At 44.8% G+C, this 19,732-nt stretch overlaps 1 protein-coding gene across 1 annotated transcript in view; it reads left to right on the top strand.

The window, feature by feature from the left end:
- Window positions 1–403: 403 nt before the first annotated feature.
- Window positions 404–19,732, top strand: part of WWC2 (WW and C2 domain containing 2) — a 205,165-nt gene continuing 185,836 nt past the window's right edge. The window contains exon 1 of the mRNA XM_047091855.1: window positions 404–534. Within this exon, the coding sequence (XP_046947811.1) occupies window positions 404–534 (131 nt within the window). The remainder of the gene's footprint in view (window positions 535–19,732) is intronic.

Genomic DNA, 19,732 nt, shown 5'->3' with positions numbered 1-19,732 from the left:
CCGCCGGGGCCGCCGCTCCGCGGAGCTTCCCGGATCCGAGCCCAGACGGCGGCGGCTCGGGCAGCCTGGGCGCCGCGACCCTCGGCGGCCACAGGGGGACGGGGAGGAGGAGGAGGAAGAGGCGGAGGCAGCGGTTGCAGCCGCGAGGAGGAGGAGGAGGAGGAGGAGGAGGAGGAGGGTTCGCTCGCCTGCTCCGACGCAGACATGGTGGACTGATCCCCGGCGGGGCCGAGAGCAGGGTTTCCTGAGGCGCCCCCCGCGCGTGGCCCCGCCGCGCCCCGCGCCCCGCAGCCCCTCGCCGGCGCCCGCGTCGGGTGCGGCGGTCGGGCCGGGCATTCGCGTTCCCGCCGCGTCCCGCGCCCGGTCCCTATGGAGGCGCCGCTCGCCGGCGAGGCCGCCGACCATGCCTAGGAGGGCCGGGAGCGGGCAGCTGCCGCTACCCCGGGGCTGGGAGGAGGCCAGGGACTACGACGGCAAGGTCTTCTACATCGACCACAACACCAGGAGGACCAGCTGGATCGACCCCCGGGACAGGTGGGCGGCCGGGCCGCGGGGTGGGCGCGGGGACCCGCCTCAGTAGCGCGGCGGCTGTTGTCCGGGAGATCCGGCCGATCGGCGGCGCCCGCGGCGCGGGGGGCGTGGGGCGTGGGGCGTTGCCGGCCCCGGGGTGCCGGGAGGGGTCTCGGCAAGGAGGCGCGGGACCCTCAGCCGGCGAGGAGCCCCGTAGGGGGCCAGTTGGAGCCGCCCCTTCCAGGGCCTCTTTGCCTTGCTCCCTTCTCGACGCCCCCTGGGACCTTTAGACACTCCCGGCCGGGAGGCAAGGGTGGCATTGGCGCTCCGGGCTGGCACTCCGTGTCCAGCTAATGGACCCCGAGGGGCCACCTGAGCCCCGTGGCGAGCTCGCTTCCGCCTGAAGTGGGCCAGATTTGCGCTGGAGGGTATCTTCGGCCTTTGGGAGGAGGGGACGGGCCGGGAGCCTCCTGGAGAAGGCCTGAGTGCAAGGTGGGGAACCAGCCAACCAAGCCACCTGTGGCATCTTCTCTTGGCTGTCCTTGGCTCCCTGCCTTGACTGCAGGCTCTTGACGGGGCGCGCCACCGGTCAGGCCGGAGGTCCTGGGCGAGGAGGGGGGCTCCAGGCACCCTTCCTCGCCGAGCCCTGGCTGTGGGTGTGATAAGCTCTGCCCCTCAGAGTTTAGAAACACTTTTTTGGGGGTGGGGGTGGGGGTGGTGGTGTTACTGCGTACTGCCCTCACCAGAAACCTTGAACTGAGTCCCCACATCTTGAAAAGGCAGACTGTGTTTTGAAGAAAGAAATGCAGTGAACATTGGAACAGACTTGAGCTTATCACGATTTCTTGTAGTTTTCAACCCACACTTGTTAGTCCTGCCCGGAGGTAAAGAGGGGAACATAACCAAATCATCGTCTAAGAAGTTCCGGAGCTGAAGTTTTGCTGAATGTTCACAAATGTTGGTCCTTTATCCCGTCTTGTTACCCTTCAAAGGAAAATTTCTTATAGTGCGATTTATTATAAGAATAATAGATATTCCTAATTGTAAATTGGCCATTAAGGAGTCCAATTTTTACAGTTCCTAACTGTAAATTAGGGGTTTATAACCTTTTTTTTTTTTTAGGTGCTTCCACTAAACATTGCCCCGTTTCTCAATTTGAAGCTGGAAGAGTTTCATGCTATATGTCCTCAATTAAGTTTTCTCTTACGAATATTGTTTTTGAAACCTATTAACGAGTAATTATAAATGACATTATAAATTTATGGAACAGCCCTTATTAAATTATCCATGAAGGTATCAGTTTTGGTTTCCCTTCTGAAATGAGAAAAGGCACCTTGCTGAGGTTCTGGCTTGCCCCAGCCTGGCGGCCTGTTGCTGGCCTGATAAAAAGTTATGACAAGCATCACACCTTCACAGTTTCTCCAGACGTACTGGTTGTTGTCATAAACTTCCTGCTCCAGGTCAGTTATTTGACTTCTGCCCTTGCACTTGAAACTATTTAACAGATAGTAAATGTCAGTGATGATGGTGTGCACCCAGCAGTGACTTTTAAGGCACCTGTGTAAATATTTGGCTTTTACAGTCCTGTGGTCATTCTGCTTTCTGATACTTGGAGTTTCAGGCTATTGAAATCACAGTGAATTCTTGAAATATTTAGGCATTTCAGAGTCTCTTCATTTTGCATCTTCTATTATATCGTGTCATTTGTGTTTACCAACAGAGATTACAAGAATATGTAATGCCCGGGTAAAGCAAATAGAAAGTGAAGTAAGAAATGACTTGGCTTATCCGTATCACTACTTCTTAAACAAGTTAAGCATGCCTTTTATTTTAAACTGTTAATGGATTAACAATTATTATGAACTCTGTTTTCAGGAAACTGGGTAACCAATAACCAGTTCATTTGATGTGGATAAACAGTTTTGACTAAGATAACTTGTTATGATTCTAGTTTTCTGTGCAGCGGTTAGATCTTTAAGTATTTGGCAATATAAATTTGGGTTATACACATTTCTGGATCTCACTCTGAGTTTTAAAAGATTCTACGAGATCAGGGTCAATATTGACAATACTTAGTTTAAATTCGATTGCTTTCTTTTAGGGCAACGAAGTGACTGTAGGTCTGGCTAAGTTGTGTGAGAGATGGTGGGAGAGGATATTTGGAGGATATATTGAACTCTAGTCAATTTTGTCAGACATGCACCAAACTTATGGAAAAAGAGATGTGACACCGGCCTTTCGGGGGTGTGCCCATTCTTCTACAGGATCACATGACAAATCCTGAAAGAAAGTCAGTTGATAACTGTGGGTAGGCAGCATTTTGGAACCTTCAAAGTCATTTAATTAAAATGGTCATGATGACTTACCCAGTTCTATTTATGTTAAGAAAAACTCTGACGGTCTATCAGAATTTGTGAAGTATTTCCGATTGTATAGACGAATATGCATATTTGTGTGTGTGGGGGAAGCTGGAGGCTTTCATGAGAACGTAATTTTCTTCAGTAAGTAGTGATTTTGGAATACCGAAATATTAAAATTGCCCCAGCACTTATTGACTGAGTAAGCTTAGGTGAGTTTGTGAGTCCCTCTAAACCCCTGTTCTCAACTCTAAAATGGAGGTAAGACCACCTACCTCATGGCGATGGTTAGGGATCCATAATTAGGGCCCAGCCGAATGGTCATGGGTGCGGTGGTGTCATTCCAGTTCAGGAACTGAGGGGTGGTTCAGGTTACCCCTGGAACTAGTGGGTGTACCAGCACATATTTATTCAGTATTTATTGTGTGACAGTCACTGTGCTAAGCTCTTTAACTGTGATCTCCTTCTATTCTCCCATTAGTCCTATGAGGTCGATGCTAGGATTGTCTTGCAGTTACAGAGGAGATGGAGAGACGCCATGGCTGTTCAAGGTGGCCAGGATTTGAAGCCAGGTAGTTGGACTCTAGAACCTGTGTCCTATGTCATTCCTCCAGACCGCTGGAACACCTGGACGTGCTTAGAGGTGTTTGGGTGGAGTGGAACCTCTTTGCCCGGTGTTGATTTCTCAGGCCGATTGACCTGTCTTTATTGGTCTTCAAAGGTTCCTGTTAACTTTTTATGATTCTTAGATACATGTAGGATCTGGTTCATGAATGCTTTGAGCCTAATGGGTTGAAGGCCTGCCAGGTTGACCCCACTGAACAGCAGTGCAGGGCCAGGTAGAACTTGGAAATTCATTGCCCTCTTGGGCACATGAGAAGTTCTGTCTGGGGAAGAGTTAAGGGCTCTGTCTCGTTCCTGAATAGACTGCAATTTTACGATAACAGGCTTGACTTTACCCGCCCCCCCTCCCCCCCATCACCGTTCCTGGGGAAATCTCCCTGTCCATGATTCCTTGCTCCCCTCCCCCACCCCCCAGCGGGTCAGCTGTTATTTTGCGGGTCTACTCCCTCCCTCACCTCTTATTTTGCCCACCGTGGACACCCTTTTGACCACACCAGTTGGTGTTTATGGTGGCCCATAGATCATGGCCAAATGGTGTGGTGCTTAAAAAAAAAAAAAAAAACGGCTACATTCAACATAGGAGAAAAAGGTAGGACGGATTCATTGCCTCTGAAGGGACTAGGGGGCTAAGGTGGGCAGGCCTCAGAGACTTGGGTGAATGGTGGTACAAACTCTCAGTAGAATTTTTCTCATTTTCTGTGCTTGGATTGACTGTTATCCGGAGATACAATAACTTTGTCTAGTTGAACGTGAAAGATTTACCAGCACACAAAAACTTGCTGATTTATATAGTCTTTGGTTTATGGCTAGGATCAGATATTGAGTGCCCTGTGTGCTTTCTAACTGAAGGGAAGAAGTTCTGGGGGGTGGGGAGGGTGACCGGGAGGAGGAAGAGGATGTCAGCTGGGTATCCTTGATGGCTGAGCTAACTCTTGGCTCTTTACACCCAGTTTATGGCACGTGATTAGGCTCTGAGGAACTCTGTATTGTCTTTCTTTCAAAGTCAAAGCAAGTAATTTTGCTAACCCTCCTGCTAGAGTGTAAATTCCTCAAGAGACCTAATTGCTTATTACTGCTTTCTGTGTCCTTTGTCGATGGTACATGTTAAATGAATATTGCTTAGGTCAATTAATGAAGAAAGTTGTTAAATTAATGAAAGAATGCTCGTTGAGCTACTCTCTTATTTCCAGTTGCTTATTGTTCGGCTTTCAGAAAATAAACCCATAGCCACCAACAACCAGAGACAATTGATTTTCCAGTTAGATTAAAAATAATGAGAGAATGAAGCCGCTACATTTTGACTAATCGTATAAATATGGGAATTACTTCTAAGAGCAAAGAAAACAAAATCAGTCCTTACAGTCTTAATCACGGCTGCCGATGTCATAGATTTTGCCGGAAGTCGTTCCTCCCCGGCCGGCTGAGTTCGGGTGCCAAGTGGTTACTGTGAATTATTTGAGTGATTATGGTTTTTGAAGTGTGGAGAGGTTGTTAAAAGAAGGGTTGTTTTTGTTTTTTTGTTTTTTTGAAAACAACAACAACAAAAAAAAACAACCCACTCTGGGAAGCACTAATTTAAACTACACTGTGCTGTCTTCCAAAAATTCCCAAAGAAGTATTTCTTGTTTTCAACACAGTGTGCTTGCAGGAGGGCATAGTGGTTGCTTAGTATTAGTACTGAGATTTCTGCAGTGACTTTAATAGTCCATACTTGGCAGTTTCATTTTGTTGCAAGACCCAGGGCCATACTTGCTTTTTCCAGAAAGACTATTATCTATAAATAAGTGATATATATATATATATATATATTTTTTTTTTGTAGCTGCAGATCACTAAGTTGTGAGTTACATAGTCAGCCCTTGTGAGGCGTGGCCTGCCAAGGCCCTGCTCTGCCTGCCTGTGCCTTAAAAATGGCGCCCTCTAACTCGTTTCCGGTAAATGTCTGTAGGAAAAAAAGATGCCACCATTAAAGAGGGGCGTGGCCACCTTCATTCTGCCGATGGGGGAGTTACTGAAGTGGTAGCACGCAGTGTGAGCCCTCATGCAGTGTAAATTCCTGGAGTTAGGGCCTGGGTCTGTGTATGCGCTGGTCCTGTGAACTTGATTTAAAATCGGTTGACCTGATTTCTTATTAGAATTTTGGACTAGTTTCTTCATTTCTGAAGCTCCTGTTATTGGAAAAATGATCACAGAAGTATATAGAATAGGAAAAGGGAATTTTCAGGACAGTGTATGTATAAGGTGTGGGTTAAAAGTAACATTTCAGAATGCTTTCACTGTCTTCAGTGGCTTTTCTTTCCAGTTACTTATTTTATTTTTTATCGACAGAAAAAAAAATCGCATAAAATTCACCATTTTAACCATTCTCAGGTGTACCAGTAAGTGATTTTTAGTATATTCCCAGGGTCGTGCACCCATAGCCATTATGTAATGCCTGAACATTTTCTTCACTCCAGAAAGAAACCCGGTACCCGTCCGTTCTTTCGCCACCCCGGCTGCCTCTGGCAACCAGCCATCTACTTTCTGTCTTCATGGTTGTGCCTATCCTGGACATTTCATGTAAATGGAGTCATACAGCGGGTGTCCTTTGTGTCTGGTACAGTGTTTTCAGGATTCATCCGTGTTGTAGCATTGTGTCAGAGCTTCATTCCTTTTTATGACTTGGAAGAATATTCTGTTGTATGGCTACACCATACACACTGCGTTTATCCCTCCGTCAGTTGATGGGCATTTGGGTTGTTTCCCCTCGTTGGCTCTTCTGAATAACGTTGCTGTGGACATTCACGCGTCATTTTCGTATGGACGTATGTTTTCGGTTCGCTTGGGTAGATACCTACCAGTGGAACTGCTCCGTCATATGGTAATTCTGTGTTTAACTTTTTGAGGGATCTGCCAAACCATTTTCCAGGGTGGCCGTGCCATTTCCCATTCCTACCAGCAGTGTCCAGAGATTCGAGTTGCTCCACATCCTCACCAACACTTGTTATTTTCTGTGTGTGTGTGTGTGTGTGTGTGTGTGTTGTAAAGTATTTCTAGTGGGCATGAGGTAGTATCTTACTGTGGTTTGGATTTGCGTTTCCCTTTTCGGGGTGTTTTGATAGCCTTCATGTGACCCGAAGCTTTCCCGCCTTTCTTCTAGCCTTTTAGTCCTTCCCACTCTCCCCACCTTTTTGTGTCCTCTTGCTAATTACCTGACCAAGAAAAGTTAGGTAAGAGACATTAGTTCTTTTTAGTCTCGCATCGTGCTTCCCTGTTTCCCCTTTCTGACCCCTTTGAATCATTTTAACGCTGAAGTTGAAGATACAAGTCATTCAACAGTTTTTACTGTGCCAGCCAGCTAAGTGCCCCGGACTCCCCAGCTCAGGCTACTCACTGTGTCGTTTGCATAAGCACCATTTAAAAAGTGAAAGTAGGGGCGCCTGTGTGGCTCAGTCGGTTAAGTGTTGCGACTCTTGATTTCGGCTCAGGTCATGATCTCAAGGATTGGGAGATCGAGCCCCGCATGGGGTTCCACACTGTCTGCTTGGGATTCTCTTTCTCCCCCTCTCTGACCTTCCGTGCTCAAGTGCACACACTCTGTCTTAAAACAGGTAAAATTAAAAAAAAAACTAAAAAAAAATAAAAATCTTAATTTTTTTTTTTTTTTAAAGTGAAACAAAGAAGATTTGGGTAGTGTGCGTTAGATTTTCTTTAGCTATCCCTTTAATTTAGCCTAACAGTGAGGAGGAAGAGTTGAGAGGAATTAAAAGTAGAAGGCAGTGACAAAATCATATTAACTTTTGTCTTCATCTCAAATATGATATGTTTAAGAGGCATAGATGTGAATCATATAAATAATGAACGATGATGTATGTGTATATGTGTATAGCCAACTTATTAAAAATGATTTTGACATTTAAAAGCTTTTAGTTTAGTCCTATATGGTAAGATTCAAGTTCATTTTCATTATGTTCATTTTTTATTTTGTAATTTTTTAAAGTTTATTTATTTATTTTGGGAGAGGAGAGGGAGCGCAGGAGGGGCAGAGAGAGAGGGAGAGAGAGAATCCCAAGTAGGCTCCGCACTGCCAGGGTGGAGCCCGATGCTGGGCTCGAACTCATGAACGTTGAGATCATGACATAAGCCGAAACCAACTCAAAAGCAAACGTCGGACACTAAACTGACTGAGCCACCCAGGCACCCTATTAATGTTTCTTTTTTCAAACAGTTGGAGGAAACCTGGCAAACACTGCCTCAGCCAGGTGATCAAGGTAAATGTCAACAGTGATGGTGACTCCTGTTGAGGTACCCTTGATACGATGTGATGACAGTGGCACTTTTTCTAGGCGGTCTTCCTCCCCCCAAACTAGCATAACCCCAATGTAATCATGAGAAAAGCACCCACCAAATCTCAGAAGAGGGACATTCTACAAAATAACTGCCCCATACTCCTTAAAACTATCACGATCATCAGAGACAAGGAAAGCCTGAGACACTGTCACAGCTGAGAGGAGCCTCGGGAGACATGATGAGGAATGTAATATGGCATCCTGGATAGGGTCCTGGAACAGAAAAAGGACATTAGATAAAAGCTAAGGAAATCTGAAAAAAAGTATGGATTGTAGTAATAATAATCATAACATCCTTATAGGGGGAACCGAGTGTGGGATATATGGAAGTTATGCGAACTACGTTTTTTCTATAAATCTAAAACTGTTCCCCCAAAACAGTTGAATTTAAAAAGATTACCAAAAAAACACGCAAAACAGTTGGAAGTGTTTTTCTTTAGTCAAAATGTAGCCGTGCTATATAATTATGGTTTTTATGGTATCCTCGAAAAGCAGGGGTGGCCAAACTATGGCCCAAGGGCCAGATCCCAGCCTGCAACCCTCTTTCCATATAACCCCCCAGCCAAGAATGGCTTTTACATCATTAAAAGGTTGTAAACAAACAGCAACAAAGAGGAAGGTGTGTCCGAAATAGTACGTGGGCCACAAAGCTTCAAACACTTACTCTGGCCCTTGACGGAACGATTTTGCCGACCTCTGATATAAAGTGAGGTGATAAAGTTTTTAAAATACTTCATGTAAGCATTTCAAAGAAATATTGATCTTCTGTGATACAGTGGCATGTTTATCAGTCATCCTTGATCGTTCGTTTATGCCACAAGTAGTCCGGGCTCTATGCACTGTGTGCTGTAATGATGAATCACACACGGATGCTGAAGGTGAGGAGTGGCCTTGATTTTCTTATCACTTTTCTTTTAACGGAACGCAGCGTGTCACGTGAGTTTTCCAAACCCATTCTTCTCTGAAGTAGCTGGAATTGTATGCAGGGACCTGAGAAAAAACAGGCAAAAATGAACTTTTGGAGATACCATAGTTGTACCGTTTACAATTGGAAAGGATAAACATAGTGATCTGTGGTGATGGTTGGAAACACCGATTTCCCCGTGATAGACTGATGGTATTGATAAAATCACCAAGTGGGTGGTGATGATCAAGTAGAAAATAAGTCCACGTTTGACCTTGATAAAGCGGGTGCCTGTCACAGCCAAGGGTGTTCCAAAGATGCCGTGAAAGGCTAAGATTGTATGGCTCTGTGAGTGAATTTTCCTGTGCTGTTAGCCCTGATGCCAATAAAGAAATCCTAGTTCTGAGAGACCCGTGGGGAGCAGCACTGAAGATGGAACCAGCCGGGCAGTTGGGCAGGATAGTGGGGCAACAGAGTTAAGCTCCGGGACCCGGTCTTTGACTCCTGTACCACTTGAGGAGTTGAGGTGGTCCCGACAGAGACTTTGAACAGAGGTGAACATCATTTACCTTACTTTGGTCTCAATGGCAGTAGGGGTAGAAAATGTATAGGTTATCTTTTTTTTTTTTCTTATAGAGAGGGAGCGGGGGAAGGGCGGGGGGGGGAGAGAGAGAGAGAGAGAGAGAGAGAGAGAGAGAGAATCCCAAGCAGGCTCCGTGCTGGCTCTAAACTCCTGATTAAGAGCCTGTCTTCGGGGGAGCCCGTGGAATGTGTTGTGCACGTCACTGACACGGCTCCCTTCTGTGAGAAGGTAACTTTATTAAGTGGCACTGATCCTCGGTAAAGTTTAAAGCTTGGGACACAACGCGTAACCGCGGAAGAGCGGGAGAGCACGCGGTTTCAGGCAGTGTAAAACTTTGCAGCTTCCTTAGTGGGATGGTTTTTCACAGAGGTAGACGTACACGCGGGCCTTTTTTTGTTTTTTCTTTGAAATCCGAAGCGCGAACGAACGCGTGGGATCCGTGTCGTGCGTGGCGTCCCCGGGCTGCCGGTTTTGTCGGCTGACGGGTGTAGGCCGGTTCGTCTGTGGCTGCTCAGCGGTTCCGTCCGCGCTGTGGGTTCCTTCCCTTTTTGCCGATCGTCCGGGTGTTTGAACTTGCTGGGGGTTTGCTTTCTCGCCTTGCTTACTTTCTCCCCTCATTGCCTCCCTTCCCCCCTTTCTGCTAAGTGGCCCAGCTCGTGACATTTCTCATAGGACCGATGACTGTAGACCGGTATTTAACTTGGCTAGACATTAATGCCCTGGTTTGCTGTTTGCAGATCCAGACTGCGGGGCTGACTTGGATGTCTAATACTCTGTCCGCACCCCCACCGGAGGGATGCCTTTCGATGTATATAGATGCATTCTTGAGAGATTTCCTAACGTCTCGCATGTAAGGAGCATCTGTGTGTCTGCATCACTAATGTTCTCGTAAAATTGAGTTCAAGTCAGTTGAGGACGGAGACCCGCTTTGCACGTACGCCGTTCCTTTGTGCTGTCTGCTCACACTGCCGGTCCCCACGGGACGTTTAAGAACCGCAGAGCCCCGTGCCCCTATACACGAAATGTAAGTATTCGAAGGACCTTCGTCTTCTTCCAGCAGCTTCCATAATCTGTCCCCAGCCTACTCTTGACTGACTTGACCCTCTAGTCACTCACGCACTCGTTGATTTATTCGACCCTTCATCAAAGATTTGTTAAAAACACTACATGCCTAACACGTGTCTTGGGGACGTGGCATGGAAGGGGAGAGGCAAGGTCTCTGCTTTCATGGATTTTACATTCCAGTTCAGGGAAGAGAAAGGATAAAGGCAGTAGTGAACGTGTTTTGATGAAAATAAACAAGGTGGCACGGTAAATGGTGTCAGTGGCAGCTGCTTTGGGCGGGGTGCTAAGGAAAGGCCTTTCTGAGGAGTGGACGTTTAACGAAGACATCAGGGTGAGAAAGAGCCATCCCTGGGAAGATCTGTGAGGAAAGTGGCCCAGGCAGAGGAGAAGGCTACGGGGAATCCCAATCTTGTGTCATAGCTGCTGGGAGTATGTGGCCATTTAAATTAATCAAAATTCAGTAAAGTTAGAAACCTGCTTTCTCAGTCTCACTAGCCACAAGTTAAGTGCTCAGGGGCCACACGTGCAGGTCTAGGGCATTTCCATCAGGGCAGAAAGTTCTACTGGACTGCACTGTCCTGAAGAGCTAAGGAGGTTGGTCCGTTCAAGGAGCTGAATGGTAGCCTGCATGACTGAGGTGTAGAGACACGGAGGGACGAGGGTCTCGTGAGAATGAGGCGGAGAGGTGGAAAGGGGTCCGATCGGGTATGCCTTGTAGACCATCAACGCTTTCAGGGCATTTGGGAGCCGTGGAGAAGTTTTAGGTCGAATGGAGGTGTGGTGTGCGTGTGTGTGTTCCTGTCTTTCCATTAAGGGCGCATCGCTTTGCGAGACCTTATCCATTTTTAAAAAGAGGTCACTGCTCTATGGAGAAGGAGTAGTGGATGTTACTGCAAGGAGGTGATCGAGGGGAGAAACCACGAGATCTTGGCTTTGGCGGTGGGGAGAGCAGTGAATGGATTGGGATGTTTTTTAGGTAAAAGTGACAGAATTGCTCATGCGTTGGCTCTGTGAGGCGTGAGGAAAGGAGAGGAACGAGGGATTTGCTGGCACACCGATGGGGAAAGGGTGGAGTACGGCCGGTTGGGATGCAGTTGGGTCGGTCATCTGGAGTACTTCTGTTTCAGATCTGTAGGTCTGAGATGCCTGCTAATACGTACACATAGATACCCAATAAGCAGCCGGATATAGAGTCTGGAGTTTGGAAGACAGCTCAGAGCTTGAGATAGTAAATTTGGGTGTAGATGGATAGCATTTTTAAATGGTGGGATGGGATAAGGTCCCTGGGAGAGAAGGAAAAGAAGAGGGGCCAGGACTAAGGACAGGCCTGAGGCTCAATACAGGTCTTTTTTGTTCGTTTGCGAAGCCTTGTTCCAACTAAGATAGATGGTTTACTTATCGTCATTGGAAAATCCCTTATACGTTGCACCAGGTGAAAAATGATGGGGACAGAGATGACGGTCATCGTGATGGCCGTCACCGAAGCCTTCACGTATGTCATCTCGGGCCCCATGAGGGTACGTACTGTGTCTGTCTTCTTCACCGTTGCATTTCAGCGCCTAGTTCTGTGGGAGCTCTTCATAAATGTTTATTGAATAAATGAAACCTTTGATAGGTACCGTTATTGCCCCCATTTTAGGAGGCTGAGGCTTCGCAGGTTGAGCGACTTGTCTCGGGCACAAAGCTGTTAACGTGGTGGCGGCCAAACTCATCCGTGTCTCTGTGACTTCAGAGCTGTGTGTTCGGCTATGTTCTGCCTCTGACAACCGCCAAGAAGAGCCCTTGGCCTCTTCTCTGGGGTTGGAAGTCATAACGAAGTTTCAGCACTTGGAGCTCTCCCTTAACAGCTTAGCCACATGCTGTCCACTAATGCCTTCATCCTCACGGGACTTGGTTTTTGCATCTGTATCGAACCAAATTGTGCGCCGTGTTGTCACCGTTGGGTTAAGTCCCGTACACTGTGGTTTAGTCAGGTCCCTCCCAGGACGGCCAGCACGTCTTGTGAGTAACCTTGCGTTGATTCTGTCACTTGTGCCTTATTCCAACGCTTTGAGTTCCTTCAGAGGCCGAGATCCCATATGCGATATATCCTCTTTATCCTTGTCTTCTGGTGCTAAAAACCCTTTGACCTGGTACCACAACCTTCTCCCAATCCAGGCTTCTGTGGAATCGTCCCTTTCGCAAGTGTGCCTTATGCTACCTGCACCCTTCCAGGTGAACCGATTAGTAAGGATAGAGAATTTTCAAAGCATAAAGCTGAATCCCAGGTCTTCCAGATTCTTTTCTAGAACTCTCTTTCATCGGTGTAAACCCTGGTGGGTGATCCATTCATTGTCTGAGAATACCTTGGTTTTACCTCGAGTGTGTACCTTACAGACCTTGACTGAAACTGCTTTTTACTTTGACTCTTGTGGTTGAGCCTAAGTCTTGGGGGGAAAATCATCTTTTTCTGTAAATTGCTATGCCCCAGTTTGCTTTATATTGCTTGGATTTGGAGTCAAGCTCTAGTCTTCATAAATGGGAAGTGATAGAAACTGAGAGAGTGTGTGGTGTATTTTTGTTTGATTTACTAATGCTGTGAAACTTACCTGGAAGAATACAAGCCCTACTAAAACGATGGTTCTTAAGGAACCTTGTAACTTGTATATTCTTAAACCTCGGCACAAGTCGCCGCACTTGTTTTGGTCTTTGTGATAGCTAAACAATATATCGTGTATCTGCTTCTGCTTGGGAATCTAGTATTCTTACATTTCTACTTTTGACTTGGTTTGAGATCCAAGTTTGTGAATTTTAATTAAATGCTTAGATGATGCATGTGAAAAATCTTTTGTTCCTGTGTTGCTATGCGCAACGGTTGTTAAAGTTCACCTTCCCCTTTCTAAAGAAATGTAGACAAATAAATACATGAATTGTAACGCTCAAAAAAGGGTCATCATTTAGTGTTGTGACTGTTCTGCTTATAAAATAAATCGTTCCTGTGACCATAATTATCACGGCGAAGGGAAGAATGCAGTAGAAGTGAATAATCATCCGACACATTGACAAAACATTCCTAAAATACTATTCAAATGAGGAAAGACTTACGGGGCTGCAGCGAGTAGCCGAGCGTTGAGTCCTTTTAGTCGGTGCGTCTGACTGCGCACTGGCTGAAAAGAAGCTGTGTGTAGAGTGGTTTGCATAGAAAAAACCATGACTTATCTGAACTCCCCCAACCTTTTTTCTTTTTTTTAAAAACCCTGCCTCACATCCCCCCACACCACACTTTATCTCACTCTTAGAAGACTTCTTTTGTCCTGACAGTATTTGTTTCGTTGCTTTCCACCCTCCTTCCGTCTAAACTTTACTGACTCCTGGTGATTGCTTAGGCTTGCCGTTTGATTCTGTTGTGTGATTTTTGATTACACTCCTTTGTGCTGTTTAAACTAGCAGTGTTTACCTAAATTAGTGGTGGCTGCCAAGGACTCAGGTTGGCCCATTTGAATGAAAATCGAGACAGCGTTGCCCGATGCATTTCCCTGAGCTCACTCCGCCGAGGGGCGCTAGGAATTTGGCCGGACGGGGAAGCCAGCTCCCCGGTCAGAGGCAGGAGGGCTGGGAATGGCCGGCTTAGGGACTTACAGTGATAATGTAATTCATTCTCCCGCGGGGAGTACAGGACTCCGGGAAGAGACGCCCTTTGCCTCCTGCTTTCTTGCCTCCGCCCAGCCCGCTCTGGAGAACGAACCCCCCCCCCCCCCCCCAAGTGCCAATCCTTTGCACGGTTTGCAGGGAGAAAACAGGACTTTCTTCTTCCAGATTTCAGCACCTCCTGCGGAGCTCTCCACCTCGAGGAAGGGGTGTGGGTTCCTCCGCACGCCAGCGTCTCTGTAGCCGCGTGCTTTGGATGTTGGGAAGCAGCGATTTCTGTTTCAAACGGAAGTCTTATTTTTAATTCTGAAAATGTAAATTGGGCTTTTGCTTTGTAGTTTTTGGTTAAGATGCCAGTTTTAAAAGCACAGGTAGAGTGTTAGCATGCTCACTCTAAAATACATTCTGGGGGCGCCTGGGTGGCTCAGTTGGTTAAGCGTCCGACTTCGGCTCAGGTCATGATCTCACAGTCCGTGAGTTCGAGCCCCGCATCGGGCTCTGTGCTGACAGCTCAGAGCCTGGAACCTGTTTCAGATTCTGTGTCTCCCTCTCTCTCTGACCCTCCCCCGTTCATGCTCTGTCTCTCTCTGTCTCATGCTCTGTCTCATGCTCTGTCTCTCTTATCTCAAAAATAAATAAAAGTTAGGGGCGCCTGGGTGGCGCAGTCGGTTAAGCGTCCGACTTCAGCCAGGTCACGATCTCACGGTCCGTGAGTTCGAGCCCCGCGTCAGGCTCTGGGCTGATGGCTCGGAGCCTGGAGCCTGTTTCCGATTCTGTGTCTCCCCCTCTCTCTGCCCCTCACCCGTTCATGCTCTGTCTCTCTCTGTCCCAAAAATAAATTAAAAACGTTGAAAAAAAAATTAAAAAAAAAAATAAATAAAAGTTAAAAAAATTTAAAAAAATACATTCTGGGAGAAGAGTCGAAATTTAAAATGAGCATGTAGTATTTGGGATGGGTATTCATTCACCCAAACCCTGCCTGTTGTGTACGAAGTTCATTTCCTTTCCACTCTTGTCAATTCTTGTTCCAAGGGCCATCTTTAAGTCCTTTATTGTGATATTCACCCACGGTGTTAATTATAGAGTTCCTAAGCAATCTGTCCAAAGAACTTGAATTTGTTTATTGATGGGTTTTTCAAGAAAGTCACAGCGGAAAGTCACATTTCTGGATGGAAATCATCTAGACATCTGGTTTTATCAAGGTATCAGAGGTGACGTCCTGGCGGTGGAGATGGAAAGTTACCTTTGCAAGTATGGAAAAGATGTTTTTACTACTTTAAGATGAACTCCTTCTAAGTTAACTAATAATTTCAGGATTAGAAAAAAAAAAAACAGGTAAGCTGGTTTTCCTTTTGTGGCCTTGAAGAGTAAAATGAAGAATCACTTCGTTGGAAAACCAGTTATTTTAGAATTTTTAAGGTCACGAGGTCAGTTGTTTGAAAACGGATGTGTGTGTGTGTGTGTGTGTGTGTGTGTACATTTCATTGAAAAACACCTTTATTCATGTTGAACAGTCATGGCACATAAAAATGAAATACTGTGAACTGATAAAGACGTATGGGTGCCAAGATACAATAAGAAATCTCTGATGTGGTCCCATCTGAGTTAAAGCATGAACGCACTCCTCCACACTCCTGCATTCTGATACTTGTCAACTGGAATGGTTTTGAACAAGGAAGCTTTATTAGCAGCTACTTCGGGGGAGGAAGACTGCGATTGGGATAAAAACTTGGATTTTCTATAATCACTTCCGGGCCACATTTATTATTATGTACATAACTTCTCACTTATTGAAACAAAGCTCCTCTTTACAGAGAAGAAAAAGCCCAAGTATTTTATAACTAAAGAGTGTTTGTTAAAATCATAATATCCTTAAATTTCCATTAATTAATATTGTATAATTTTCACCCCTCTGAATTTTGCAGGAAATTCTCTAAGCGCCTCTGGGATAAGACGGATGGAATAAAACACATTTATTAGTTTGTGAATGTTATTTATTGTTCTTAAAACTAATATTGTGGAGGAAAACAATGAGATTGTTGATATGTGTGATTCTTGCTGATTGTTTCCCAAAGATAGAAGTAGAAAGATGTCCATAATCTGTTGGTTGTCTGTGGAGAGAACATTTCTAATATCTACATATTTTAGTTTTGCCAGGTAAAATAGTTTAAGTATTATGCAGTTGCCTGGTTTAGTTCGAAAATTAATTTAAAAAGTTACATTTAAAAAAAATAAAAATAAAAATAAAAAGTTACATTTTATTCAGTGCGTATCATCTACACATGAAATATCTTTCTTCTCTTTGAGTGAGGACTGTTCTAGGGGAGTGGACAAACCGTGGCCTGGAGGTCAGATCCTGCCCACATTTGCCCACATTAGGTGTGACCTAATCAAGGGTTTTACGTTTTTAAGTGGTTGAAGAAAAATCAAACGAAGAGGATTTTGTGACGTGAAAATTATGTAAAATTAAAACTTTTGTGTCCATAATTCAGTTTTATTGGAACATAGCCACACGGATGTGTACATGTTGTCTACTTTTAGACTATAAAGGCAGAGTTGAATCGTGAGACAGAGACTCCTTGCTCCCAAAGGCTGACTTACCTGTTATCGGTCCTTTTTAACAAAAAGTTTGCTCAGCCCTCAAATAAGATAATACTAAAAAAAAAAGTAGGAATGCATTTCTTTGTGGAAAACTATTGATGACAGTGAGTCTTCTTGGTAAATCGTTTACCCTAATTTGGCCTCACTATATAGCATGTGTTCTGGATGGCTGTGTGTGTGTGTGTGTGTGTGTGTAAACCAACTCACCTCCTTTGCTTCTCTTTGCTAACTTTTTCTTATTTGACTTAAATTTCATTTTGCTATGTTATGTTTTTATAAGCCACCGTCAATTGAACTCGTAGAATTGGTAACCATAATAGCATTCCAGTTAGTTTTTGAGGGCCTTTATGTGCCGGAAGTATGGTAGGTGTGTTAAATATATCATCAATTATCATAGCTTTTTAAAAAAGTTGTCAGAAAACACATAAAATTTACCGTCTTAACCTTTTTTAGCATATAGTGCGGTAGTGCTAACAACACGCACATTGCTGTTGTGTCACAGATCTTTAGAACCTTTTCATCTTGCAGAACGGAAATGGTATCCCCTGAATAGCTCCTCTTTCCCCCTCCCCCGCTGCCAACAACCACCACTGGCGGTTTCTGAGAGTTTGACTTAGCTTCCTCGTGGAAGTGGAATCATGGAGTACTTCCCTTTCTGTGACTGGCGTATTTCACTTAGCATAACGTCCTCAAGGTTCATTCATTCATGTTGTTGCACGTGACAGGATTCCTTTCTTTTCTAGGGCCGCATAATATCCCGTAACTTGTATATACCATATTTTCTGTTTCCATTCATCTGGTGATGGACATTTATTTATTTATTTAAATTTATTATTATTATTTTTTAATCTTTATTTTTGAGAGAGTGAGAGAGGGACAGAGTTGAGAGCAGGGGAGGAACAGAGAGAGAGGGAGACACAGAATCCGAGGCAGGCTCCAGGCTCCGAGCTGTCGGCACAGAGCCCAACGTGGGGCCCTGAACCCACGAACCGCGAGATCATGACCTGAGCCGAAGTCCGACACTCAACCGACCGAGCCACCCAGGCGCCCCTTACTTTCTTTTTTTTTTGGTGATGGACATTCAGGTTGATTCCATCTCTTGGCTGTTGTGAATAATGTTGCCATGAGCATAGCTGTGCACATATCTCTTTGCGATCCTGTTTTTAATTTTTTTGGATACATACCCGAAGTGGGACTGCTGGGTCATATGGTAATTCTATTTTTATTTTTTTTAAAGAACTTCCATCGTGTTTTCCATAGAGGCTGCACCACTGTACGTTCTCACCAATAGTACAAAAGGGTTCCAATTTCTTCACATCCTGGGGCTCCTGGGTGGCTCAGTCGGTTAAGTGTCTGACTCTTGGTTTTGGCTCAGGTCACGGTCTCGCGTTTTCTGAGTTCGAGCCCTGCATTGGGCTCTGTGCTGACAGTGCAGAGCCTGCTTGGGATTCTCTGTCTCCCCCCTCCCCGCCCCTCCCCTGCTTGCTGTCTCAGTCTCTCTCGAAACGAATAAATACACTTAAAATTTTTTTAAATTTCTTCACATCCTTACCAACACTTGTTATTTGCTGTTTCTTGTTTGTTTTAATTTTTGTTTAGTCGCTATCCTCATGGGTGTGAGGTGATACCTCATTGTGGTCGTGGTGCGTATGACTGCTGATGGTGAGCATCTTTTCATATGCTTCTAGGCCGTTTGTATATCTTCTTTGGAGAAATGTCTATTCAAGTCTTTCGCCCATTTTAAAATTGGGTCGTTTGTGTTGTTTTTGAGTTGAACAAGTTCTTTGTATATATCAGATATTAACCTCTTATCACATATATGGTTTGTAAATATTTTCTTCCAGTTCATGGATTGCCTTTTTACTCTATTGCTCGTCTCCTTTGTTGTGCAGACTTCCGAAGTTTGATGTAATCATACATGTCTATTTGTGCTGTTGCCTGTGCTTTTAGTGTTGTAACTAATAAATCATTGTCAAATCCAATATCATGAATCTTTTCACTATCTTATATGAGGTTTAGTTTCTGGTCATGTCTTTAATCCACTTTAAGTTAGTTTTTGCATATGGTTTAAGCTAAGGATCCAAGTTCATTCCTTTGCATGTGGATGTCCAGTTTTCCCATCATCGTTTGTTGAAGAGACTACCCTTTTCCCGTTGTGTAGCCTTGGCACCCTTATTGAAGATCCTTTGACCATACGCACAAGGATTTATTTCTGGGCCTTGTTTTCTGTTCCTTTGGTCTATATGTCTGTTTTTTATATCAGCACTTTTAGCAGGATAGGTAATATCCCCCTATAGATAAGAAAACAGGTTTAACTAGAAGATAAGGAGCCAGAATTTGACCACAGGCTTTGAATTTATACAGTACTCTAAGCTAGTTTGTCACTCTTCAGAAATCAAAAGGTCATTAGTACGTATCCAAAACCAGAAATATCTGAAGATGTGATGTGTTTCACTTTTAGGAACGATTATATGTGTATATAAGTATATATGCATGTTTCCTGTCTCTCCTGCTAAATTATAAATTGACTGAAGGTTGGAATGAAGATTTTTTGGTATGTTTCCCAGCACAGCATATATCACCTGCTGGTAACTGGAGGTTGGTATACACTTGTATGAATGTGACCTAGATGACATAATAATGATCTTACATTTGTAGTGTTTACTATGAGCTAGGCACTCTTCTAGGCTCTCCACATGCCTTATCTCATTTAATTCTTACCAAAACACCTTGAGGTGGATAGGTTCACAGTCTTCGGTGTTAGCCTTCTGACTTCATTTGCTTCTTTATTCATTTATATGAAAAATTCCATCACCTGCCCTGTCTTTGCTCTCTCTCCTAGGCTCTGCAGTTCCACTGTTGTTATGGTTCTGTCTTTAGGGGGTAAATAAAATCCTCTTTCCCCATCCTAGTAAGAGGCGGAAGATGCCTCATTACTTTAGCAAGTCAGGATCAGTTAGCAATTTTTTCCCTTTATTTTTCAATTTTTCTCATGTTTTGAATAGGTAATTACATGTTACACAATTCAAGAGCAAAAAGATAGTGAAAAGTCAACCTCCTTCCCACCCCTCTCGGTGCCCCATTTCTCTCTCCAAAGGGAGACCTCAATTACCAGTTTCCTGTGGATTCTTCC

Source organism: Lynx rufus, unplaced genomic scaffold (assembly GCF_022079265.1).
Source record: "Lynx rufus isolate CCGP_SWC_20201006 ecotype Redwood Valley unplaced genomic scaffold, mLynRuf1.p SCAF_3, whole genome shotgun sequence".
NCBI lineage: Eukaryota > Metazoa > Chordata > Mammalia > Carnivora > Felidae > Lynx > Lynx rufus.
Note: the sequence above shows the minus strand (reverse complement) of the source record. Positions and strands in the feature narration are given on the sequence as shown.